Genomic DNA, 24,595 nt, shown 5'->3' with positions numbered 1-24,595 from the left:
ATTTAGTTTAATAAACTAATAATAGTTTAATTTGATTCAACACAATACTATGGATGGGAGGAGAATAAGCTCACTAAGGGCTAATTCCCTTCCTCCCACCCCATCTCCTATTCATTATACAGATGAGGAATGTTGAGTTCAGAGCCCTTAAGAGTGTCATTTTAGACTAGGGATTCGGACTCAAGACTCTTGATAAAAAATTCAGTGTACTGTTCAACAATTGGAAAGGTAGCCTTACATGGTAAACTGCTCTTTGCCGGTATTTTAGGGATATTTTTATACTGGGTCAGGATGAATTAGCTGCACTCTACGATTCTAAGTTATGACACTAAGTTATGAGAGTGTTCCAACAACCCACATGAAGGTAGTTCATCTCTTAAAGACTGGCACAGTTCATGTCTCCTGCCTAATGATCAAAGTATCAGGGAGAACACTACTTGTCCAAAAAGGGAAGATCTGATAGGATCCATAAGTGCTTATCCCATTGTGTCCCATCCTGGTTAGGGAGAAGAAACAACCTTTTAGATAAAACTGAATTAGGAATTTTTAAAAACTAGTTTCAAATTCATTCTGGCTAGAAAAAAAACTTGATTTTTCCTCATAACAACCAAGTCTCAAAAGTAATTTTTTGGACTGGAGATAGACTACATTGAAGTTCTAGCATAGAGGAATAGTCAATCCAGAATCATCCTTTTATTTCCTAGGTTTAGTTACATCCTTTCATTAGGATTGGCTTGGCTCTGATGAAATGTTAGCACCCACACATACACAATAACTTCCCAATTACATGGAACTTTGAGATTTTAATGCAGAATTTTCCTTACCACATTGTTCTGTGAGGTGGGCAGGCTCAGACAGGTGGTGACTTGCTACAGTTATGAGGAGCCAGGATTCTGCTGATTCTTTACTCCCCGGCCCCTGGCTTATCTCCTCTGCCTATCTATAGATTACACACCGTGGCAGGCACATTTTCCAATGCCCCTTCATTCCTGCCCATCTTGTGCCACCTTTTCTTTGTCCACTCATTAATTTGGTACAAGGTGGGGGGGAGGATGGATACCCTATGTACCAAATGCTCTTTTAAGGGAGAAAAGGGTATTGCTGGATTTGGGGGTCAGGCAAGGTTTCTGGCAAAAATGGCTTTGTGCTGTTGGCATCTCCAAGGCTATATACCATTGGAGCCCAAACGTTTGACAGGTCTTACCAGGCAGGGAGGGGTTTTGAGCACAGGCCTAGACAGGGGTCGGCAGTACCAAGTGCTCGGCCAAGCGTCCGCGAAGGTGGAGAGAAGGGAGTCAGCTGTGGGTCCAGTGCGGCTGCAGGAGATCTCTCGAAGACCGATCTTCTTTGGAAGCCGGCCTTGAAGGCCTGTCCAGCCCCATTCAGCCAGCCCAGCCTCCTCTCTTAAGTGGGTGGGGGTTCCTGGGCCAGTGCTCTCATACACTGCGGGCCTGAAGCTCTCCCCTCCCCGTTCACAGGAGGCTACAGGGAGAAAGGAGATCAGGAGGCAGAGGCGAGAGTCCCACCAGGCCTAGGGGCGGGGGTATGCGCACACAGCTGGTAGAGGCCACGGCCACGGCCACCGCCACCGCCGGGGGGGGGGGGGGGGGGGAGGAGAGAGGGAGTGGCCTTGGGCTCTCCGACCGCGCTAGAGGGAAGGGAGGGGCAGGGGCCGAGTTAGCCCGACCAGCCTCCTAGCTCATCTAGGGGAACCCTCCTCGTGACCCTGCCCTCGTCTTCCTCCTCTTTTCTCCTCCACCCCTTTTCCTCCCTCCCGCAGGGTCCAGTCAGGTGACGTAAAGCACGTGATGCGGCACCGCCTACCTAGCCCGCGCGGAGTGGCAGCGGCGTCAGCCAATGAGAGGGAGTAACTCAGGCGTCGGCCCAATGAGCGAGGTGTGGGGCGGGAAGAGTCGGGGCCGGTCCGGGCGGCGGCGGCGGCGGTGGCGGCGGTGGCAGCGGCGGGGGGGCGGCTGGCTGGCAGGCAGGCAGGCAGTGGCAGGAGGGGCGGCCTGGCCTGGCCTGGGCTGGCTTGTCCTGTCAGGGCGCGGGCGGCGGCTTCGGGACGATGTCGCTGCAGTATGGCGGGGCGGACGAGGCGCCGCTCTCTGGCAGCTACGGCGCGGCCGACTCGTTCCCCAAGGACTTCGGCTACGGCGTGGAGGAGGAGGAGGAGGAGGCGGCCGTGGTGGCGGCGGCAGGCGGTGGCTCAGTTGGGCCCGGCGCTGGCGGAGGCTGCGGCGTGGGCGGCGGCGACAGCTCCAAGCCGCGGATCCTGCTCATGGGGCTTCGGCGCAGCGGCAAATCATCCATCCAGAAGGTGAGGCCAGGTCCCTTTACGCAGCCCCACCTCGGACCCCGGCCCAGGGCAGGAGGGAGGCTGCGAGGCAGGGGGCGGGCCCGAAGCCCGGCCCCACCCCCCGGGAGGTCGCGGCCCTGGCAGAGCCTCGATGCCCACGCCCTGTCTGCCTCGGGGAGGGAGAATGGACTCGGGGTCAGCTCGGGTCCGGAGACGTCAGAGGGAGCTCCTCCTTCCCCTCCCTTCTCCGTTCTCCCTGAGTGTCCCTCCTCCCTTCCTCCTTGACCTTTCAATACCTCGATTATCCTCATCTGTAAACTCAAGGGACTGGCCTCCTGGATAGTCCTTTCATTCTTAGATCAGTGATTCTGGGGACTCCCTCGGGGGCAGGAGGCCCAAGAGTTAGGAAAGAACACTGAGGCTCTCCAGTCCATTCTATTCGTTTTTACAGAACGGGAAACTGAGACCCGGAGAAAAGGATGGGGTCCTGAGTCCTTAGCAGCTCAGCTAGGTCTAGATATTATGTACTTTCGTGTACTGCACAAACCCTAATTTCGATATCTTCTGTTGCTGCCCCAGACCAGAATCTGGGCCTCTGCTGCATTACCTGTATGACTTGGTGTAAGTTTGGGCCTCCAAATTAGTCTCAGAAAGAGGAGCTTGGACTAGATAATCTGGAAAGGACCACTTCTTAGCCCTCAAACCTAAATCCTTTTTTTTCTCTGGGGCTTAATTTTTTCATTGAAAACCAAAAGGAGGAGATGGACTTGATCTCTCAGTTTGATCCTGATTACTTCCACTTTGAAGTTCTGCATCTTTGGGCATCTTCCTCCTGAAAGCTGATTTAGGTTTGAAGGGCTTCTGTAAAAGTTAAGATAAATTTGGTTTGATCAGATTCAATCTGGTTAGGTGAACTTTTTTTTTACTTTGAGGTGTTAAGTTATTATCACAGGACTGTTTTAGGATTGGGAATGGCGATGTTAAGGATATAGTTATTTGATTCCTGGCCTTATTTTGTAGAAAGATGTGAATTCAGTTATATTCATTATTATTGAGCCAGTGAGGAAGTAAAGGGTAGATAACTTCAAATTTACTTAAAGAGTTTTATCCACTCATGGTTTTGAATTGGAAGGGATGTTAGAGGAAATCTAGCACAACTCCTTCATTACAGTGATGAAGAAACTGATCCCCAGAGTGCTGGAGTGACTTGCCTGAGATCACACAGGGAGGAAGTGTTAGAGCTGAGATTCAAACCCAGGTTCTTGGATTCCGAACTCAGTGAATGTAATCTTTATTGGACTGTGCTGCTAGTTGCATAGCTAGTCAGGTTGAACTCATAAAGGACTGGACTTCTTCAGACACATGGCTTATTGCTATTTCTACTATATGTGGCAAAGAAGGTAAGTCTGGAAGTAAATTTGATATACTGTATGGTGATTATTTTGTAATTTTGGTTTTATATCCATCTCTTCTCTGAAAGTTCTGCCAACTATGTATAGGTTTTCTTTTTTCTTTTTTTTTTTTTAAATTAAAACCCTTACCTTCCATCTTGGAGTCAATACTGTGTATTGGCTCCAAGGCAGAAAAGTGGTAAGGGCTAGGCAATGGGGATCAAGTGACTTGCCCAGAGTCACACAGCTAGGAAGTGGCTGAGGTATGTCTAGGTTTTCTTAAAAAATCTTTTGAGTTTTTATATTATAGAAGCTTCCCAACTGGCTTTTGTTACCCATCCTTAGTTTGTTCAGCACCTTGCTCTAAGGCTTATTTTCCTGATAGATATCTTTGATCTTGTTCTTCCAGAAGTTTGACTTGTCTTTCTTTCCAGTCTTGTATTATATACTACTTTCATAGGCTCATAAGTCTAGAACTGGAAGGCACTTCACAAGTCATCTGGTCCAACTCCCTTATTTTAAAGTGAATGAAATCAAGGCACACTGAAAGGTTAAGTGACAAGGTTGTACGATTTGAACCCAGATTTCCCTGACTCCAAGTACAGAGTCTTAAACTTTATACTCTGTTGTCACTTTATGTAGAATATACATTCTTTATTCTTTGGGCTAGACATGTCTTCATTTTAGGCACATACCTTGTGCTGCTACCTGTGTCTCCTTATTCTCTGCCTTGATATTGGCAATGATCCTGCCTTGTCTTTGCTTGTTGCAGGGTGGGTGGAAAGACCCCTTTGACTGGAGTCAAAGAATAGGTGTTTGAATATTGGCTGACCAGAATGCTGGCTACCTTCATGACCTTGGCCATGTCCAAATTAAGGGATTGCATTATATCTTTTAAGGCCCATGTGACTATTCAGATCTGTTATTTTAAGACCTTCCAAATTGGTAAGATCAAAACTTAGTTGCCACTTCTTATTTAGCAGGGAGTGATTTATTCCTTCTCAGTATTCTCTTATTACTTTGTTAACTCTTCTGTGCTTTTATGTTCTGTTTTGTATTATGGGTATTTGGGAACATGTCTATTCCCCACTAGACTTTGAGCTCCTTGAGGATAGAGACCATTTTGATTTCTCTTTGTAGCTCCTCTAGTGAATAGCACGGAGCTTTGTATGTAGTAGGGGCAAAATGAATGAGAGACATTCCCTGTAGTACAGTGGGAAGAGTCCTGTTTTTTTAAAATTTTTTAAGCCTTACTTTCTGCCTTAGAATTGATAATAAGTATTGGTTCCAAGGCCAAGGAGCATTAATGGGCAGGTAGATGGGTGTAAGTGACTTGTGCCTGAGGTCAGATTTGAATCTAGGACCTCCCATCTCCAAGCCTGGCTCACTCTCCACTTGGCTACTTAGCTGTCCCAAGTGCTGAGTTTTGAGAGAATCTGGGTTCAAATTCTTCCTCTGCCACTTACTTTGTGGGCATCCAGCCTCAGTTTCCTTATTTGTAAAAATCAGGCTTTGGACTATATCTCTAAGATCTTTTAGCTCTCAACCTATGATCCTATGAAATATTGAACATGTATAATGCTTTCAAAAATACTTTATGTTCATTGGAATGATGTCACCTACCCCATTTGGGTTAATATTGGATTATAGTATTGTCTTTACATTGCCTTTTTATCTCACATGTTCAAAATGCTCCAAATACCTCCTCAGTTAATACACATTGCCTCAACTTTAAGGATCCCCCCCCCCATTTCCTTTTCCTAAAAAGGAATAATTTTAAGTGTCAGACAAAATCCCTTTCTTTGAGATGTTGCTTAAATTGTCTTAATTTGTAGCAGTATTTTAGGATTTGTGTTTCTTAAACTAACAGAGTTCCTCAAATCTCAAGAGTATTGCTTTATGTAGTCTCTAAGTGGACTTTGGTCAACATTTTCACCATATAATTACTAAAAGGTTCTTAGGATGTGGGCATAAAGTGTAACAATTATGCTTATTAAAGTTGGGCAAAAAAAAAGTGAAGCAGGATATAATAGCAATGTGGTATGCTGGAAGTCAACAGACCTGGTTTCTAGTCCTAATTTTGCAACTGATTGTCTTATACTCACCACTGAGGGCAAAACCCTTTAACCATTTTGGACCTTGCAGTCTTCATCTGTGAAAAGAAGAGATGAAATCTAAAGTCACTTCTAGCCAACCCTCTCTCCCAAATCCTATTAGCCCATAACTAAATGTTAAATTATTTATTGGGTCAGACCTTTAAATAGAATGAAGAAAAAAGCAAACATTTTGGAGTTCCCAATTTGCTTTTAATGGATAATCAGTAATTTAATGGTGCCTCTTTTAGCAAAATTAAAAGAATAGTGATTAGACCCTACAGAAGGATCAATTTAGGCCCATTAACTGCTACTAGAATGTCATTCTTCTTGCATTTCTTTATTGGTTCATGCTTTAGTTTTTTGTTTTTAAACTAATCTAGGGCTGGTTTTTGAATGGTGTATACCAACTTTGTAATCAGTAGTAAGATTGATCTTTTATTTCTTTTAACAGGTGGTGTTTCATAAAATGTCACCCAATGAGACCCTCTTTTTGGAAAGCACCAACAAAATTTACAAAGATGACATTTCCAATAGCTCCTTTGTGAATTTCCAGATATGGGACTTTCCTGGGCAAATGGATTTTTTTGACCCAACCTTTGACTATGAGATGATCTTCAGGGGCACAGGGGCATTAATATATGTCATTGATGCACAGGTAGTTATAAACAATCAGATTTCTTTTTCTTTTTTAAATTGGTTGTAAAAGAACAGGAAATAGGAAAAGATTTACTTTCTCTGTCCTTTGTTTCTCAAAACTTGTTTATGCTAATTGTCACTGGATTGGTTATCAGCACTCTAAGATAGAATTGAGGAAGTGAGTGCCACATGAGGAACTTGACAATCTTTAGGTATAGAAAGGCAAGTGGTTGGGACATTTGACATCCTGAGGTTTTAAGATCTTTGTTGTATTTCCTTTTTTATTGGCTAACGATGGGTATTTCAGTACCTTTTAGTACCAGATGCTAGAATGGATAGTTTTCTTATTTGACTGAATTATGAAACTATTTTGAGAATGTTTGAAATAATATGGGTTATGGAACACTATACCTAATCTTTGTGTGTGTGTGTGTGTTTGTCTGTCTGTCTGTCTGTGTGCCTATCATGCGTGCACACATGTGCATGTGTGTGTTTTCACAGTGAATGCCATATTTAAATTTGTTTGAAAATTGACAGTCAGAAAACTTTAATGTATTTAGTATTGATTAGAAAGGAGATATTTATTTATTGGTTTAAAATCCTTTCCTTCCATCTTAGAATCAATACCATGTATTGGTTTCAAGGCAGAAGAACAGTAAGGGCTAGTTGGTGGAGGTTAAGTGACTTGCCTAGGGTCATCCAGCTAGGAAGTATCTTAGGGCAAATTTGAACCCAAGACCTCCCATTTTCTAGGCCTGGCTATCCATTCAGCCACCTAGCTGCTCCATATATATTATTTTTAAAGAATTTGTAATTATCAAAATCATATATACTTTAGGATAAGTATAATTATGTTATCTTAATGGAAAGAGAGGAGATTTTGAGTCAAGGAGATTTGAAAGATTTTTTTTGTTTGTGTAATTCTTTTGTTTCTGTTTTATAGGATGACTACATGGAGGCTTTAACAAGACTTCATATTACTGTTTCTAAAGCCTACAAAGTTAATCCGGAGATGAACTTTGAGGTTTTTATTCATAAAGTTGATGGCTTGTCTGATGATCATAAAATAGAAACTCAGAGGGACATTCATCAAAGGGCCAATGATGACCTTGCGGATGCAGGACTAGAAAAACTCCATCTTAGGTAATTGGGTGTTCTTGCTTTAAGTACCCTGGAAAAAATAAGTACATTTTTGTCAGTGCATATTCTATGATTTCCTTTGGTGTGATGTTCCCTCTCACAGAGCCATTTTTTCTATCTTTCTCTTCCCCTTCTCCCTACTTTTACTAACCATGACTTTGCAGAGCACTATATGATTTGAATCATAGCAAAATGACCTACGTATATATTTTCCTGGCCACCAGTCACCTAAAGTATTTTCACCAAAACTTTTCTCAAGTGATTTAAGTCAATGTTTTCTGTAGAAAAAAGTCTGGTTTGAGACTTCCTTATCTTGGCCTAATAAAATCTTCCTGATTCAGTGCAAGGAATATCTTTCTTAGCATTTGGATGTTTTATTAGGTGATTAGTTGCAGAGCATTCTGCATTCTGACCGTCATTCACCTCCCTCATTGAAGCTGTTTATTTGAGAGAGTTAGAGTTGAGCAAAGTAGGAGCATGATTGGTAGAGAGGCTTTGAAGGGACAGGGCAGAGTAGGTCTTCAAGCTCTGGTTGGCTCTAAAGAAACTTGGTTCTTTTCTGAGGTGGGTGATGTTTTTATGAGCCTTTAAAGTTAAGGGGGCTTTTAGTCTGGGAAGCCTAGGACTATAAACTTCACAATTGAAAGGAGAGCAGCTGTTGGTTTATGATTATTATTAAAGAAGAGTATCTGTGAGGTGGGAAGCATGATTCTTGATTTAAGCATTTGCTTTATTGTGCTTTTGGGGAATATTTCTCCCCAAATGTCAGCAATCTTTGTGCTGCAGATGGAATTCTTTTTCTCATTATTTATTTTGCAGTAAATAGTTTTTCATTTTAAAAATGTGCTCAGAAGTTCCTCTTAGTAAGCATCTCAACATTAAAGGGAAGAAAAGTCCAATGCAATGTCGCCTCTACATATAACATTCTCCCCACTCAGAAGGATAAGTCAAGCTATCATTACATTTATTATTTAACAGATGTCACTGATGTCTTCTCTGGATTGAGCTTGCTTTTGGTTTCCATCTGTGACCTCTGCTCAGTTTTGTAATTGAGAAATCAAGCCTTTTGGATCAGATTCCAAAGACTTAGATCCATGCTCATACAACTGCAGTCCCAAATCCCTCCCTGGGCACAACTTCAAATGTACATGGTGTGATGGTGATGGAATGAGACTGATTTCTGTATATGAGAATCAGTCTCATTGGTTTATAATCATGCTGTGTACATTGGACAGTGGGGATGACAAAATCAAGTCTTCTGCTCAAGACTTAAAGATTCCAGTAAGTTGAAATTAAGTATTTTGAAATTTAAAATTTTACATGTTACTATTGATAAGATACTATGTGCAAAATGTTTTTCAGATTAATAAAACTGGGTTGTGTTTTCCAGCTTTTATTTGACTAGTATCTATGACCATTCAATATTTGAAGCCTTTAGTAAGGTGGTGCAGAAACTCATTCCACAACTGCCGACTTTGGAAAACCTATTAAATATCTTTATATCTGTAAGTAAGCTATTTAACTCATTATTCTAGTTGTTGAAGAATTATTAGAATACATTATAGTGTTGTCGTAGTCTCAGAATGGGTGCATGTCTTACTTGTCTAAGTATTTTTCTTGGTCTTTTCCCATTCCTAAATAGTATTTCTTTTTCCTTTTTTTTTTTAAATAAGTTTTGAGCCAAGTTTTCCCTCTGTCTTTCATCCCTTCCCTCCTTCCCTCTTTCACTCTCCTCTATGCCCCTTCCCTGAGACGACAAACAAATAGAATTTACTTTTATAGTTAATAAAATGCTGAGAAGAATCTTTATATTCTTCTTAAAGGGGAAGGGGATTAGCATTTATGTAGTACCTACTGCATATGAGGTCCTTTGCCAAATGCTTTTCAAATATTATCTCATTTGAACCTCACAACAACCCTGCTTGTTTGTATTGGTGCTGTTGTTATCCTTATTTTACCATTGAAGAAACTGAGGCAGAGAGTTTAAGTGACTTACCTAGGCTCATATAGCTAATAAGTTTTCTGTGGTTGAATTTGAACTTAGTTCTTCTTGAACTCCAGTTCTAACTATCCATTGTGCCATCTAGCTGCTTCAGTTAGAACATGATCTGCCTGTACTTAGAAAATGTCTTTGAGATGTCAAAGAATAGTAGTATTTAGGGAGACTTTTGAGCTCACAAATTAAGCCTTAATTCTAATGGTATATTGGAAAGAGCACACTAAGCAGGAATTTGGGAAGCATTGAGTTAATTGAAGCTCTGCCTTTCCCTGCTTTTGTGACCTTGGGCAAAGGGTTTCATCTATTTAGTCTAATTTCCACATCTTTAAAATAAAGTCTTTGAATGAAATGATTTTTCAAGTCTTGTACTATAATTTCTGGCTTATATAAAATATGATTTTCAATCTAAAACCCTTCTCATTCTCCCTTTTAATTCAAAGTGGAGTCTTAGTTACTTATCCAGCCTCACTTTCTGTTTTAAGGATTCAGTTCAGGAAGGTAGGACATGCTCAGTCAGATTGGTAGGTTAGCCGTTATGTTGTCTAATCTAGTGATCTTAAATTGGCCAGCGACTATCTTTGTTGCATGTAGCTTATGTCATTTGATGTAGAAGCAAAGTTCTGATCTTGTCAGATTCTGCAGCAATTGATGTTGTGTCTTGAAAATTGGGTTAATTTTGAGCAATTTTGGACTTTTAAAAGCCACAATGGCTAGAATATTGGGGAAAAATGTTTGCCATTCTGTCTGGCTTTTCAGTGGTGTCCTCTCAGAGGACTGCTAGTTGGTGCAGTGTATTGAGCACTGGGCCTGGAGTCTGGAAGGCCTGAGATCCAATCTGACCTCAGACGGAAGCCCTTTCCTGGGCTTCATGCTGGGCAAGTGACTTAACTCTGTTTGTCTCGGTTTCCTCAACTGTAAGATGGGGATAATAATAGTACCTAATTGGCATGGTTGTTAAAAGGATCAAATGAGATAATCAATTGTTGGTGTATAGTATTTGCTATTTAAATGTTAAGTATTCTTTTTTTCTTGGTAAAATAATGTTTTTCAATGATAGATGGCAAAGGATATGACAGAGTAAAATTTTGTGATATCATTATACTGGTCATATTTAAAACAGTAATTCTACTTTTTTACTTCAGATATTAGGAATGTTTTCTTACAAAGGGCTACTCATTTCAGAACTTTGATGTGATTAAGTAATCCTCCATAGATCTTGTCTTGTATAATTTATGGTATTTAATAAGAACTTAACACTTTCCTAACTTTGTTTTTTAAAGAATTCAGGTATCGAAAAAGCTTTTCTCTTCGATGTTGTCAGCAAAATCTACATTGCAACAGACAGCTCCCCTGTGGATATGCAGTCATATGAGCTGTGCTGTGACATGATTGATGTTGTAATTGATGTGTCTTGTATATATGGGTAAGTGACATTTTTGAGGCTTTCTTCCTTTTGAGATGGGGAGGTTAGAACCCTTCCTGGGTTAAACCTGGACCTACATTTCTATTATCTCCTATCAAGAACCCAGTGAGGCAGATTTGGTTTGGCTCATATTATTGAAGCATAGAGATTGTTTCCTTCCTTTTTGAGATGCTGTGACTATCTTGTAGAGATAGCTTTGGGAGCCACGTCTTTTAAACTCTTTGTAGGGAGTCCTTGTTTCACTTAGGAATGGTGGTAAATTCATTTATTTGATTATTTATTAAAACCCTTACTTCTGTCTTAGAATTGATAGTAAGTATGGGTTCCAAGACAAAAGATCTATAAAGGCCAGGCATTGGGATTAAGTGACTTGCCCAAGGTCACATAGCTAGGTAGCATCTCCATTTATTTTTTAAATATGTGTATGTATGTGTGTAGTGCTATTTGTAGTTATTATTTCCACTAGAACCAAATCAGGCTGGTCTGGCATTATTAAAAATTCTTAGGACAGCACACCATGTGCTAGTTCCTAGTAATATCTTTAGGCATTGGGGAGAGAGGAGGTGCTGACTTTTCAAAGAATAAAGCAAATGTAACCCAATGATTTTGGGAGTCAGATTGTGTGTCTAGTAAAAAACCAGACTCACTCCAGCTAAGGTTAAACAAATGCAAACTTCTTCATAGCTTGTCTGAATTTAATGGGTACATTTTTTTTTAACCCTTACCTTCTGTCTTGGACTCAATCCTGTGTATTGGTTCCCAGGCAGAAGAGTGGTAAGGGCTAGGCAATGGGGGTTAAGTGACTTGCCCAGGGTCACACAGCTGGGAAGTGTCCGAGGCCAGATTTGAACCTATCTCCCATCTCTAGGCCTGGCTCTCAATTCACTGAGCCACCCAACTGCCTCCTTCATGGGTACATTTTTGAAGTAAAAGTTCAGTTAGTGAAAACAGGTTAGGTTTACAGAATAGCCATAGGAGGACTCTTCCAAACTTTTGGAGGACTGATAGGCTTCCCAAAGGCCAATGACCCTCTGCTTTGTCAAGAAAAGTTTGTTGTTAGTAAGTTAAGTATAACTGTAAGAAGTGGTATTTCTGTATCATTTCAAGCTCCCTTGTCTCATTGACTGTCTATTTAAGATCCATGACAGAAATGCTTCCATGCTTCTTTATGATGATGACTGACCCACATTTTGCAAGTGTTGGGGTTTAGCCCCTAGACCTTGTTAATAGACCTCAATTAAGAGGGTGGTAGATATAAGTCTGCACTGCTGACTCTTGAGAACTGTGCTTGCTCCTCCTCATGACACCATTTAAAAAATTCCACCTTCTTAAAGTGAGAATGGGTGTCTAGGGTCCTTATTTGTCTTATTAGTGAATAAAATGTTTGTTCTAGCATTTTAAGTTGAAAAAAAAGAGGGTGTGTGTAAATAAGAGGAAATACCAATTTTATGAGCTGACTTATGGGGATTTGAGTAAGGTTTCTACTACTATTTGTGCATTTGTAAAATATTTTCATATTATAAATTTGTAGTGTTATGATTTGAGAAAAGTTAAATTCCTTGTTTGGGAATGGAAATGAGATAAAAAAAGGAGGAAGAGTTAGGGTTAAGAACTCAAGTTTTATCAGAAATATTAGATCTAAGTGACTAGTAAATATGCTTTAGCTGAACCCTGAGAGGAATGGATAGGATTGATAAGAATTCTAGGGGCCAACGTGATAGAAACTTATAGTTAGAATAAAAAAGGTGATTGTAAGGTCAGTGTAAGGTGGCTTGAAACCCAAGAGAAGAGTATCTTCTGATATGAGCCTGATATGAGAAGTGCTTTCTTTTCCCTGGAGGCCAGGGCTCTGGGCAGGATCTAATAGAACCGAGCTCAGCTACAAAGCAGTAGTTTTATGTTAGAGGGGATCACCAGGGTCTTGTAGGTGGCAAGAAGCCTAGGAGCCAGTTCTGGAAGGGGCCTAGACCCACAGGAGCAGCTGAAATCTCTCTTGATCAGGAGCCAAACAGTTTGGTCTGTGTCAAAGTCTGATGGGGTGACCTGTTAGATGGTGCCAGTGAAGGTGATTTCTGGCAAGCTGAGACCCAAGTTAGCATAAGAAGTCAGTGTTCAAGAGATAAGCTGGGATGAGGGAGATGTCAGCTAAGAAAGAAGCTGGAGATATATAGCCTAGAGAAGAGAGGTGGGGAGAGAGAGGGAAAGAGGTAGTTGGGGCCAGCTGCTTTCAGATCCTGAAGGCTCTCATGCAGAGGAGGGAACACTGGGAGGCATGCTTTAGTTTGATATAAGGGAAAACTTCCTAATCATGAGAACAATCTAAATGTATTCTAGAATGTATTATTGTGATTTAGGGCCAGAAGACTATGGAGTCCAAACCTCTCATTTTAGAAATGCAGAAACAGGCTCACAGAGGTTAGGGGACTTTCCAAGGCTGACATAGGTGGTAAGTGGTGAGGCAGGGACACCCAAGGCTAATTCATCCCCTGTGACACCTCTTAGTGGAATGAGTTGCTTTGGGAGATGCTGAGAATCGTCATCATTGGAGATAGCTCAGTGGCAGAGTGGAACTTGGAATCTAAAAGACCCAAATCTCACTTAATCTTTCTTGCCTCAGTTTCCTCATCTGTAAATTTGTGATAATAGCACCTACCTCCCAAGATTTCTGGGGGGAACAAAGGCGATTATCTTCATAAAGCACTTTGCAAACCTTTAAGCACCATATGAATATTATTATTATCATCATTAGGATTGTTTTTGGAGATCTCATATTGGATGATTGGCTAGAAACTCAGATATGGGCTGTGCTTCCTTCATGTTGAATTTTTATGATGTGAATCTGGGAAAGATCAGGCATAGATATCTTGATATTTAGTGATTCAGAGGTGCCATCAAGTAAAGAGTTTTAAGACTTTGTAACTTTCTCCTTTGAATGCGTTGCGTTGTGTTTTATCCATGTTTCCTGGAGCCACTAGTCGTTAACTTGGGAAGAATACATAGGTCCTTATTTAGAAGATAACAGGAATAACAGATAGGGACCTTTGCACAGGGAGTCTGGCTTGGGAAGAATCCTAGGTGAAGAATCCTAGGTGAGGAAATAAGGGTGATGTCATAAGTAGGCAGGATAGATCTCTGAGGCCTGTAGGAGTGATGAAAATGATAGACTAAGAATTAGCTCCTGGGTTTGAACTTTGGCAGCAAATCCCATGTGTCACCATAGGAATGTTTTCACTCAGAAAAGGGAAAAAGGAAACTAGTAGTGGCCAAGGATCATTGAATTAATTTGCCCCTTATGTATGTTTGGCTCTGGATTGATTTTTTTCTTGTCAGTCATGGGTGCCTAATTTTAATAAATTAATAAATAATCAATATTTCTATTTTAATTAAGGTGAAAAATTCAATGGATCAGAGGAGATGTTTGATTTTGATAAGCAAAGTAGTTTTCAATTCTTGCAAAGGCTATTGTGCATTTATCAGAATTTTTCAGCATGTTCATGAGACAGATTCTGAGACTAGTCCTTCTTTAAGGTTTTTTTTTCTACTTCGTGCCCTACCATGTAAAACATTGTTTCCCAAAGTAATTTGTCCCAAAGACACTTTGGGGCTTGGAAATATACTGAAAGAATCTGCAAATGCTGATCTGGCTGGCCTGAGGATATGGAGTAAGCAAAGAATGACGAAACAGGGGGGCATCAGCAAAATCGTGAATTAAAAGAGTAGAAATCACACCTCTTCCTACTGTAAATGCCATGCAAGTTTTGATATACAATTTCATATCTGATAGTTTAGAAGGGAAAATATTGATGGCTTTTGTTTAGGGAATATGCCAACAAGTGTTTAGATTTAAGTATTTTGAGAGATTTCTTTTCTCCAGAGATTAGGACAAGTTATTATTTAAGTGATGGTTGATGTCTTTTGAAGGCTTGGTATCTTTTCTTATAAATTAATGTTTATGAGTAATCATAGGATTTAGAGTTCCCTAAAGCTTGCGTATCTGTACCACATTTTTACTCATCTGAGCCTCTCAAGTACCTGCTAGAGGTCCACTTGTTCCCATTCTTCTGTTACTTTCCATCAGCATTTTAACCCAAGTCCAAATACATTACATTGGGTGGTTTAAACTTGAGGTGATTCAAATGGCCAGGTTTGCTGTATTGTGGCCAGAGCCTTTTTAGTTTTATTGACTGTACAACAAGATGACAATTGGAAAAACTCTCTGGCCTTGTACAGTTGTTGTTTCCTTTTCCCCTGAGGACATTTTGCTCTCACTTCTGTAACTATTTAGGTGGTTTCTTTTTTCTTGGTTACTTTTACTGAGATTAGGGTATGCTGTTCCAAAATAGTGTTGCCCCCACTTATAGTTACACAGTCTAATCATTAAAGCTTTTGCTTGAGATTCAGATAAGCATCTTTTTTCTTCCTTAAAAAACAATCACTCTGTATTAAGGTGGTTAAACATAAACAACAATACCCTACTTTAAAAAAGTGTTAGATTATGATAAACTGTCTGATTTCCAGACAAGCTGGAAAGACTTCCATGAACTGATGCTAAGCAAAATGAGCAGAACCAAGAAAACATTGTACACAGAAATGGAAACATTGTGAGATGATCAAATGTAATTGACTTTGCTACTAATAACCATGCAATGATCCAGGACAGTCCCGAAGGACCTATGAGAAAGAATGCTATCCACATCAAGAGAGAGAACTGTGGGAGTAGAAATGCAGAAGGAAAACATATGATTTATCGTTTATTTATATGGTTATTGGATATGGGGTTTTGGTTTTAAAGGATTACTCTGTTACAAAAATGAATAATATGGAAATAGGTATTGAGTGATAATACATGTATAACCCAGTGGATCTGCTTGTTGACTCTGGGAGGGGAGAGGGAAAAGGAAAGGGAAAGAACATGAATCATGTAATAACCATGGGAAAATACTTTAAAAAAGTAAATAAAATTGTTAGATTAAAAAATGTTGCCTTAAAAATACCCATCTAAGTATAAATCAATACAATTCTCATTAATCTTGAATTATTTTAAAGCATAACTTAATTTAATCTGGTACAAGGCTTCAGGACTTCCAGCCAGGTTGGGATCAGAAGCACTTGTGATTTTTTTTTCAGAGTTTTGTCTCTGGGTCTTTCAGCTTATGGGATCACTTTTCTAATGGCTTCTTTTAGAACATGTTGATAAAATAATGTAAAGTGCTCAATTCCCTTTTTTTCCATTCATAGAAGCTAGAAGAGAACACTGTATTTTATTATTATTTTTAAACTCTTTTTCTGTTTTAGAATCTATGTATTGGTTCCAAAGACAGAGGAATGATAAGGACTGAACAATGGGGGTTAAGTGACTTGCTAAGCATCACACAGGAAGTGGCTGAGGCTAGATTTGAATTCATGGCCTCTCATCTCCAGGCCTGGCTCTCCATCCATTGAGCCACCTAGCTGCCCTCACTCTATGTATTATATCAACACTGAGAACATAAAATAGATTATTGTTCATTCCCTCTCTCCAAGAGATAATTTTCAACTTTACACTTAAAAAAAAAAAAGAAAGTTTTCCTTTCTTCTCCTCTTTTTTCCTCATGGTAGCTGGATATAGTTTAGAAGTAACATATGGTGTTCCTTAGCAAAGAATTTGAGACCTCAAAATTTTGTGTTTCTTCAGTCAGTGAGAGTTTTAGATACTATTTGCTGAGCCCAAGTCCCCCACTGTAGAATAATTTTAAATGACACATTTTAAGTGAGGTTTTTTAAAACAGAAAACATTTAATCAGTGTTCTTCATCTTATGGTATCTCTTTGGGCTATTCCAATGTGGTGTGAGGAAAAAATCCTAGTTTAAAAAAAGTATTTAGCTTTGAACATAGAATTTTTCTGAAGGCTATATATTTCCTCCAAGGTTTCAGGTCCCAGTAGTGACCTGAAAGAAATGTGAAGGGAGAGGGTAAGCATTTGAGCCAAATTTATAGAAATAGATTTAAGGTAGATAGGAGAATGGACCTATTGGTAAGATACTTCAAGGGTCACCGACATGAACCTCACACCATATTAAATATTTTCTGTGTCTATGTATCCTAAAATCAAAACATTCTAAATGATTTTATGCTATCAGTTCTGGGATGGGGAAAACTTGGCATTGTCAAAATGCTTTAGGTAATGAATGTGCGGTGCACTCAATACTTCTCCTTTTAGTATTTGTTCTTTTTAAAAGCCATTGAGGGCACTGGGATGAAGCACTTGATTTGCAGTTTAACTGTGTTTTATGGGTGAAGATTGTATATATATTTAATTGGGATGTGACGAAAAGTTCTTTCTTTTAAATAGGTTAAAGGAAGATGGCAGTGGAAGTGCATATGATAAAGAATCTATGGCAATTATCAAACTAAATAATACAACTGTCCTTTATTTAAAGGAAGTGACAAAATTTTTGGCACTGGTCTGCATTCTTAGGGAAGAAAGCTTTGAACGTAAAGGTAATGGCATACTTTTAAAAATTGTGTTTATTTAAAATCCTTTGTTTCACTTTATTTTACTTTGACTATACAGAAAATAATGGAATGTTATGGACACATAAAATGAATACTCTGTAATAAATAAATGAATAAAAAACATTTATTAAACTATATGCAAAGCACTGCGCTAAACACTAGGTATACAAATACAGAAGTGAAGGAGGTCTGTTTGCTCAAGGAGAAGTTATCTATATCTATATCTATATTTTAAACCCATACCTTCTGTCTTAGAACCAATGTGTATTGGTTCTAAGGCAGAAGAGTGGTAAGGGCTAGGCAATGGGGGTTAAGTGACTTGCTCAGGGTCACACAGTCTGAGGCCAGATTTGAACCTAGGACCTCCCATCTCTAGGCCTGGCTCTCAATCCACTGAGCTACCCAGCTACCACCAGAAGTTATATTTTAATGGAAGAAGCAGCCCTTATTAGGGAGTGGTGGCCAAGAAGAGTTATTTTGGCTTGGGAAGTTATAGGAATGATGAAAGGAGCCATAATTGAGTAGATTGCATTTTTAGGAGCAGTGACTGAGTTGAGTTGATTATGGTTTCTGAAATGGAAGGAGACCAGAGAAAGCAGAGATAGGGGTAGAATTGGAACAATATGTATAGGGGAGTCAGGGTAGGCAGTGGGAATGATTTGACTTTGGATTGTGTCATATTTTTTCTGACCCCTCTAGTTAAATTTACTTTAAAAATTATTTTGCTCAGATTAATTTATAAAATGATTCTCTGTTAGTTCAACATGTTTACTGGGTTGAAGTGAGGAAAGGATGGAAAGTGACCCAATTAAAGTAGATGTCATGTGTCAGGGCCATAAAACATCTGTATTAAATTATTAGCATCAGTCCATAGTGTTGATGATCAGCCAAATGCAAGTAGTTGAAGTTGCCTATTCTGTTCTTTTAATGAAAGAGTTAACCAATAATTGCACTTTAAAAAATATAACTAAAATCTCAGAATTGAATGGAGCCTTAGGGGATAATCTAGTCTCATGCAAAATTCTTTGCTATAGCATCTCTGGTAGTTATCTAATCTCTGCCTAATCTATATCATTGAGAAGGAATTTAACAAGAGAACAAGGAAATCTTTTCCATAATTGAATAGTTTCAACTGTTAGAAAAAGTCGTCCTGACTGAGCTAGTCATTCCTATAATTTCTATCCATTGGTCCTAGTTTTACCCTCAAATACCTACCCTCTTCACTATCTTTTGAAGTGTATCTGAGTTTAAGTTTGTGGTTTTCATGACTCTATCCATCTTATCCTCTGCTATCTTCTTATGTACATAAATGATAGATAGAAAAAAATATTTTTTTTGGGAAAGAAAACTAGCAGCTTTGGTGAGTAAGGGCTTCAGTAGATGTTACTTGGGTGTTGTTTGAAAGGCAACAAGGGACTTGATAGGGGTAGAGGTGAGTTGGGAGTGCATTCAGGTGTGGGGGATGGAGAGCCAGTGGGGAGGCATGGGGATACTTATAGCTCTGCTTGGACATGCTGCTAGCTGATGTTGGCTCCTATCCTGTTCTTACATTTGTTCCTGTTAACTTTCTTTCTTCATCTTGATCTCAAACCATCCATGCAACCACTTGTGATCTCTTTCAGCCATACCTGGCAACAAAGAGTTTTTTTTAATGAAAAAAAGTGATTCGGCAAAACCAGCCGGCACAGCTTTCTCCTCCTGTTCCCTCACCATCATCCTAGCTAATATATAAGCATAAATACAAATATATATATATATATATATATATAGTGTTTACTATGCTAAGCACTTTACAATGAAAGTTGTGTTGTAGAATCAGGGAACTACAGAGTAGACATCTTGTTGATTATCATTTCATCTGCCTCACCAGTGATGAGAGTGGGAGAAATGGTATTAAGGGAGTTTACTGTAAAGTAGAGGTTCCCACTATGGCTTCAGGGATATAATGGGATCATGGGAGATAATTCCTTTCTATAGCACATTAAGATTTATAAATCCTTTTCCTCACGAAATTCTGGGGAGGTAGGTAATGCAGAGGTTGTTATTTTTATTTTAGAGAGGTGGACACTGAGATTCAGAGAGGGGAAGTGATTTCATAGAATCAGAACCTTAGAGTTGGGACAAATAGACCTCTAATCCAATCTGCAATTGAACAAAAATCTCCTTTCTAACACGTTATTAACAAAGGAGTCATCCCATCTTGGCTTGAAGACCTAGTGCTGGGGAACCCTCTGTCTTCTGAGTGAGCCTGGTCTACTTTGGGTTGGTTCTTCTAATTTAGAAAGTTTTTTCTTTACACCTACCCTAAATTTTCCTCTCTGCAACTTTGAAACCTCTTTCTTAGTTTTTTCCTCCAAGTCCAAGAAGAAAGAGTATCTTCCAAGTGATAGCTAGGTCTTTAAATACTTAAAGGTAGCTGGCTTGGCCCTCTTATGTCTTCTCAAGTTCAAGGCCCATGATCATTATGTTTTGGTAGTGCAAGGACTTGGAGAATTGCAGTGGCCACATAATTTTATTACATATGTCACCATCCAGTAACAACTGGCGTCCCCTGCCCCATGTGCCCCAAACTTTGTGCCTCAGTCTTTGGACTTCAAAGCCACATGAGGGTACATCAATAGATGATAATGCACAAAGACAATTGTCATTCTCGGTCACCGAGAGACTACTACTATGTCACCAACTTTTTAATTTTAGTCTATTCCTCTGATGTCAAATGTGATCCATTGCCAGGACCATATTTTGCCAGGGTCAAATAAATAAAAACTAGTTGTAACAGTTATTTTGTCAGAATTAAATCACTCTAAGTATCATCACCTGGGACTGAAGTTAAATGTTCTTCTATAATTCTTATATCCAAGTTACTACAGTGAGCGATTTAAGCAGAGTGTAGAATCTAGCTTATTATTACTGGGCCTCTTAGTTGATTGTAAAGAAAATCTTAGCTACATGATTTACTTTTGAAATTCCTTCTTACTAGACTGGAAGAAGATAGATAATTGGTTCGTATAACTAAAGGTGCATGTGTGTAGTTTGTAATTATGCCATTAGGCTCTCACGTGTGGGTTGCACTTTTGTGTGACTTTTGCTTGTTCATAACATTTTTTTTTTAAATTGAGCTGTTCAAAGACTATGTTTTGTGTAGAATTAAGAATTTTTTTGATTCCTCTTCTTTTTATATTTCTGAGCCATACTTGGCAAAGAATTTTTTTTTTTGAAAAACATGTTTAGTAAGTAACTGAGGTCAGATTTGAACTCAGATGCAGGCTCATCTTGCAGCACATGCAATATTTTATACCTCTAGTTCTTTGCCTCTGCAGTGAAGGGAGGGAGGTGAATTTTCTCAACTCCTCTTCAGGACCAACCTTCTTTTTCATGATGGTTACTCAGCATTCAGGGTGTTTTTTAGGGGGGCAGGTGGTATCTCCACTTAGATCATTATAGTCATTGTGTATATTGGTTTTTCTGGGGTCTGTTTACTTTCCATCAGATCATATTGAATTTTTTTTGGAAAAATATATTGTCATTTTCAGTGTTCTCCAGTCTAGGTGCTGTTACATACAAAAGAGTGGTTGCCTTAAACTGTGACCGCGAAAATATGGTTTCAAGATAGTGTCTTGATTTTATATTAAAAATAAAGTGATTGCCATGGGAGAAAATTCCTAAATATGAAATACCCAAGTCAGCTGGGTTTTATGGAGATTTTTAATTAATACAAATTAAGGAATTAATGAAAAGGAGAGAGAGAGTAAGAGGAAATAATGAGAAAAAGGCTAGGCCAGCCTAGGCCAACCTAGGCCAGCCTATGCTTAAGCCTTAAGAGAGAGATCAGTCAGTTTTTAATCCACTCACCACAAGATTTGTCCCAGGCAAGATTCTAGTGTTCAGAGAGACCTACCAGTTCAGCTCCTCAGCTCCACTAAGTTCAGCCACCAAGCCTCCAATTCAGCTTTGGCAAGCTGACCTCCTCAGAGGCCTTTCTGACCTCCTTTTTAAAGAGAATTTTCTCCTATGTCACCTCCCCTAAGTTCTCACATCTACCAATCACAGTAGACGTTTTCACAGGACTGACCATTCTTAATTCACATCTTCTTTAGTTCTCAACTTCTCTGGGTAGACTAAAACTTCTGAGTAAGTTCACACCTTTTTGCCCCTTGCAAGTTGCCTGACCTTTATAGGTACTCAGCACCTTTTTGTATTAGATCTAAAAATAGACTTAGCTTAAGGCTTTTTTGCCTCACTATAAGTATGAGTTAAGTACTTTTTCATTGTTCAGTAAGGAGTTTTACAACTTTATCTTCTCCTAAAGTATGCTTAAGTATGGGTGGAGTAATGTTAGAGTTCTCACATTCCTGATCAAGTACCTTCATTGTTAAAAATGGGGAATGGTCTTAACCAAAATGTTCTAAGGTAGAGTCTGAGAATCTTTAACATTCACAAGTCTGAGAAATTTTAAGATTCACAATGCCATCAAGTATAGAAAAAGGTATTCTAGTTGTTTAGTATTTGATGAGACTAGCTCACTTTTCTAAAACTGCAAACAGCAGAATCCCTGTTTTATTTTTTATTTATTTATTAAAAAACCCCAACAAACCCTTACCTTCCGTCTTGGAATCAATACTGTGTATTGGTTCCAAGGCAGAAGAGTGGTAAGGGCTAGGCCATGGGGGTCGAGTGATTTGCCCAGGGTCACATAGCTGGGAAGTGTCTGAGGCCAGATTTGAACCTAGGATCTCCCATCTCTAGGCCTGGCTCTCAATCCACTAAGTCACCCAGTTGCCCCCAGAATCCCTGTTTTATTAAATATGATTTACCTGAGGGTGTGACAGCTGGTTGAGTATTGGGGTTAATGTGATGGGAAGCTGGCTGTCTTCCTTGAGTCAGGTGTATTTTATCTCACTTTGCTGCCACATTTTTAAAATAGTAGACAAAAGTATCTTGGGAAATTTTTCTTTTGGGTGAATGTGTTTCTTCCGTCTTTCAGACAGACCTTTTAGCAAGCACTTTCACAATTGGTGCTTAGAAAGAATCTTTTCTTTTCTTGCAGGTTTAATAGACTACAACTTCCACTGTTTCCGCAAAGCTATTCATGAAGTTTTTGAGGTGGGTGTGACCTCTCACAGAGCCTGCAGCCATCAAGCCAACCCCTGTGCCATGAAAGCAGTGACTCACAATGGCGCGCCAAGAAGTGCCGTCTAGGGGGAACATGGTCTAAGGAGCCTTTTCTCCAATCTTGAGTCAGGACCAGCGATAGCTGGGGCTTGTGGGAATCTGGTACCAGTTCCAGTGGATAGAGGGGTTTATTTTCTGATTTGGATGAAAACCCCTTCAACTGGTGTTGCACAACTGAAACTACTGTGTTTCTTAAAAAACAAAAACAAAAAAGCAAAAAGCAGAAAAAAAAGAACACTTGAGGCCACTGAAGTTAACATTGGAAACTCCAGGTTTTTTTGAGTGTGTGTGTGTTTCCTCTTTTGAGTCCTCCTTTAGTAATTTGAATATATCAGACTTGGAGACAAAAGCAAGTTAAACTCTTCTTTCTAAGGAGAGTTTCAGTTGATTGCCAATTGAGTATAATGGAAAAGATTGAATTATCCCAAGCTTCACCTAAGTTGTCATTTGATTAGTCTAAAATACCCTGCCTTGCTTGAGTGCTAACACTGCCTCTCCAATTCTGATGGTGGACACCACACACTGAAAACCGATCCACTAATGCACTTGTTCTCTAACTCAGAAGACGTACAGTGTGACTGCATCGAAAGACATTTCACTATTCTCTCTCGAAGGATGCAAGAAAATCCCAACCCTTGTCGACTGGAATGCAGGGCTCACCTATTGCTACCCATCTCTCCAAAGGATTGAGGAAAAAGCTTTTGAGACTGTAGAGAAATTGAGTTTTGGGCACCAAAATGTCTTTTCTCTCTCCTGAAGATAACAGATGACCACAATTTTCACGATCAGGATTTAATATAACCAAGGGAATATTTTTAACGACTTCATACTTCACTCTTCTGAGGAAGAAGTCTTCATCATGTCATGGAAACATTTAGCTCACCCTTTCTTAACCTTATTCTAGCTACCCTGATAGGAGCAAAAAAAGAAAATATACATATATATTTTCATATATATGTATATTTTTTTCTTGAGTAATAGGTATCTGTATTTCCAGCTGCTGCTGTTTGCCAGACTGATCCAGAAGGCACCACAGCTTGTGACATGCTGGATTCACTGCGGTTTGTTTGGGAGTGGGAGAGAGAGAGCACGTGGTCCCAAGCCTGTGTTTGGTTTACATTCTGCGTCTCCAGTATTCTGACACCAAGTGTCAAATGTGGTACTTTTCTTTATCCAGGACATTAATTCTTGATCATTTTCTTGATGGTGGTTGAAATCTTTTCAGTTGATCGAAATTTGCATATTGTTTTCCTCCAGATGCCCAATAGTTGTATGCTTAAAAGCCACTGGACCACTTGAGTAAATAAGTGCCACTGTTCAATTAAATCTGTATATTAAGTTCTGTAAGCCTAACAGTGAGACTTGGAGTGCTTTCTGCAGACGATTCTGATTGTTGAGTATTTACATGGACCATGGTGATATCCAAAAGAAAAAATGCTTTTATATTTATAGATTCTTTCACTGAACTATATCAAATGGGTATCAATAAATGTCTTTACTCCAAGACCTGGTTTTCTAATTGCATAAGATGGAAGAAGATGGGGTGCCTAATCACCATGTTCCCTTTTTCCAAGAACACTATGAGTCTTTTGGCTCCTTGTTTCTTTTCCAAGTACCTTAGGCTAATGCTCTGGAGGCTGCCTCTAGTCCTCCTGTTTGGGGCCCATAGACCATTCACTTGTATGCTTTGTGCCATAGGTTTGTGTGCTGGTCAGATTGAGCCTGTGCCTGTTCAGACTGAGAAGTTTTTGCCTACACTTACCGAAGGCCAGAAGGCGTCCTCAGTTTTGGACTAAACCTGTTTAGTCTAAGGTCAAGTTTGACCCTTGTTTTGGTTTCTGTTTCATTTTGTACCATCTTCTCTCATTCCCAGGTAGCAGATTGCCTCAATTTCAAAGGGAAGGTGATAGTCATTTAGCCTTGACCTTCATCCAGATCTTGTC

The 24,595-nt window shown here is 39.5% G+C and overlaps 1 protein-coding gene across 1 annotated transcript; it reads left to right on the top strand.

Moving 5' to 3' along the window:
- The first annotated feature begins 663 nt into the window (after nt 1-663).
- Nucleotides 664-24,156, top strand: RRAGC (Ras related GTP binding C). Its single transcript, XM_001364887.3, has 7 exons — nt 664-2,320; nt 6,238-6,441; nt 7,366-7,565; nt 8,953-9,067; nt 10,842-10,984; nt 17,317-17,465; nt 22,528-24,156. The coding sequence occupies exons 1-7, from the start codon at nt 2,069-2,071 to the stop codon at nt 22,677-22,679; spliced, it is 1,215 nt and encodes a 404-aa protein (XP_001364924.1). The 5' UTR covers nt 664-2,068; the 3' UTR covers nt 22,680-24,156.
- The last annotated feature ends 439 nt before the right edge of the window (nt 24,157-24,595 follow it).

Source organism: Monodelphis domestica, chromosome 4 (assembly GCF_027887165.1).
Source record: "Monodelphis domestica isolate mMonDom1 chromosome 4, mMonDom1.pri, whole genome shotgun sequence".
Classification (NCBI taxonomy): domain Eukaryota; kingdom Metazoa; phylum Chordata; class Mammalia; order Didelphimorphia; family Didelphidae; genus Monodelphis; species Monodelphis domestica.
This window is presented reverse-complemented; position numbering and strand designations above follow the sequence as displayed.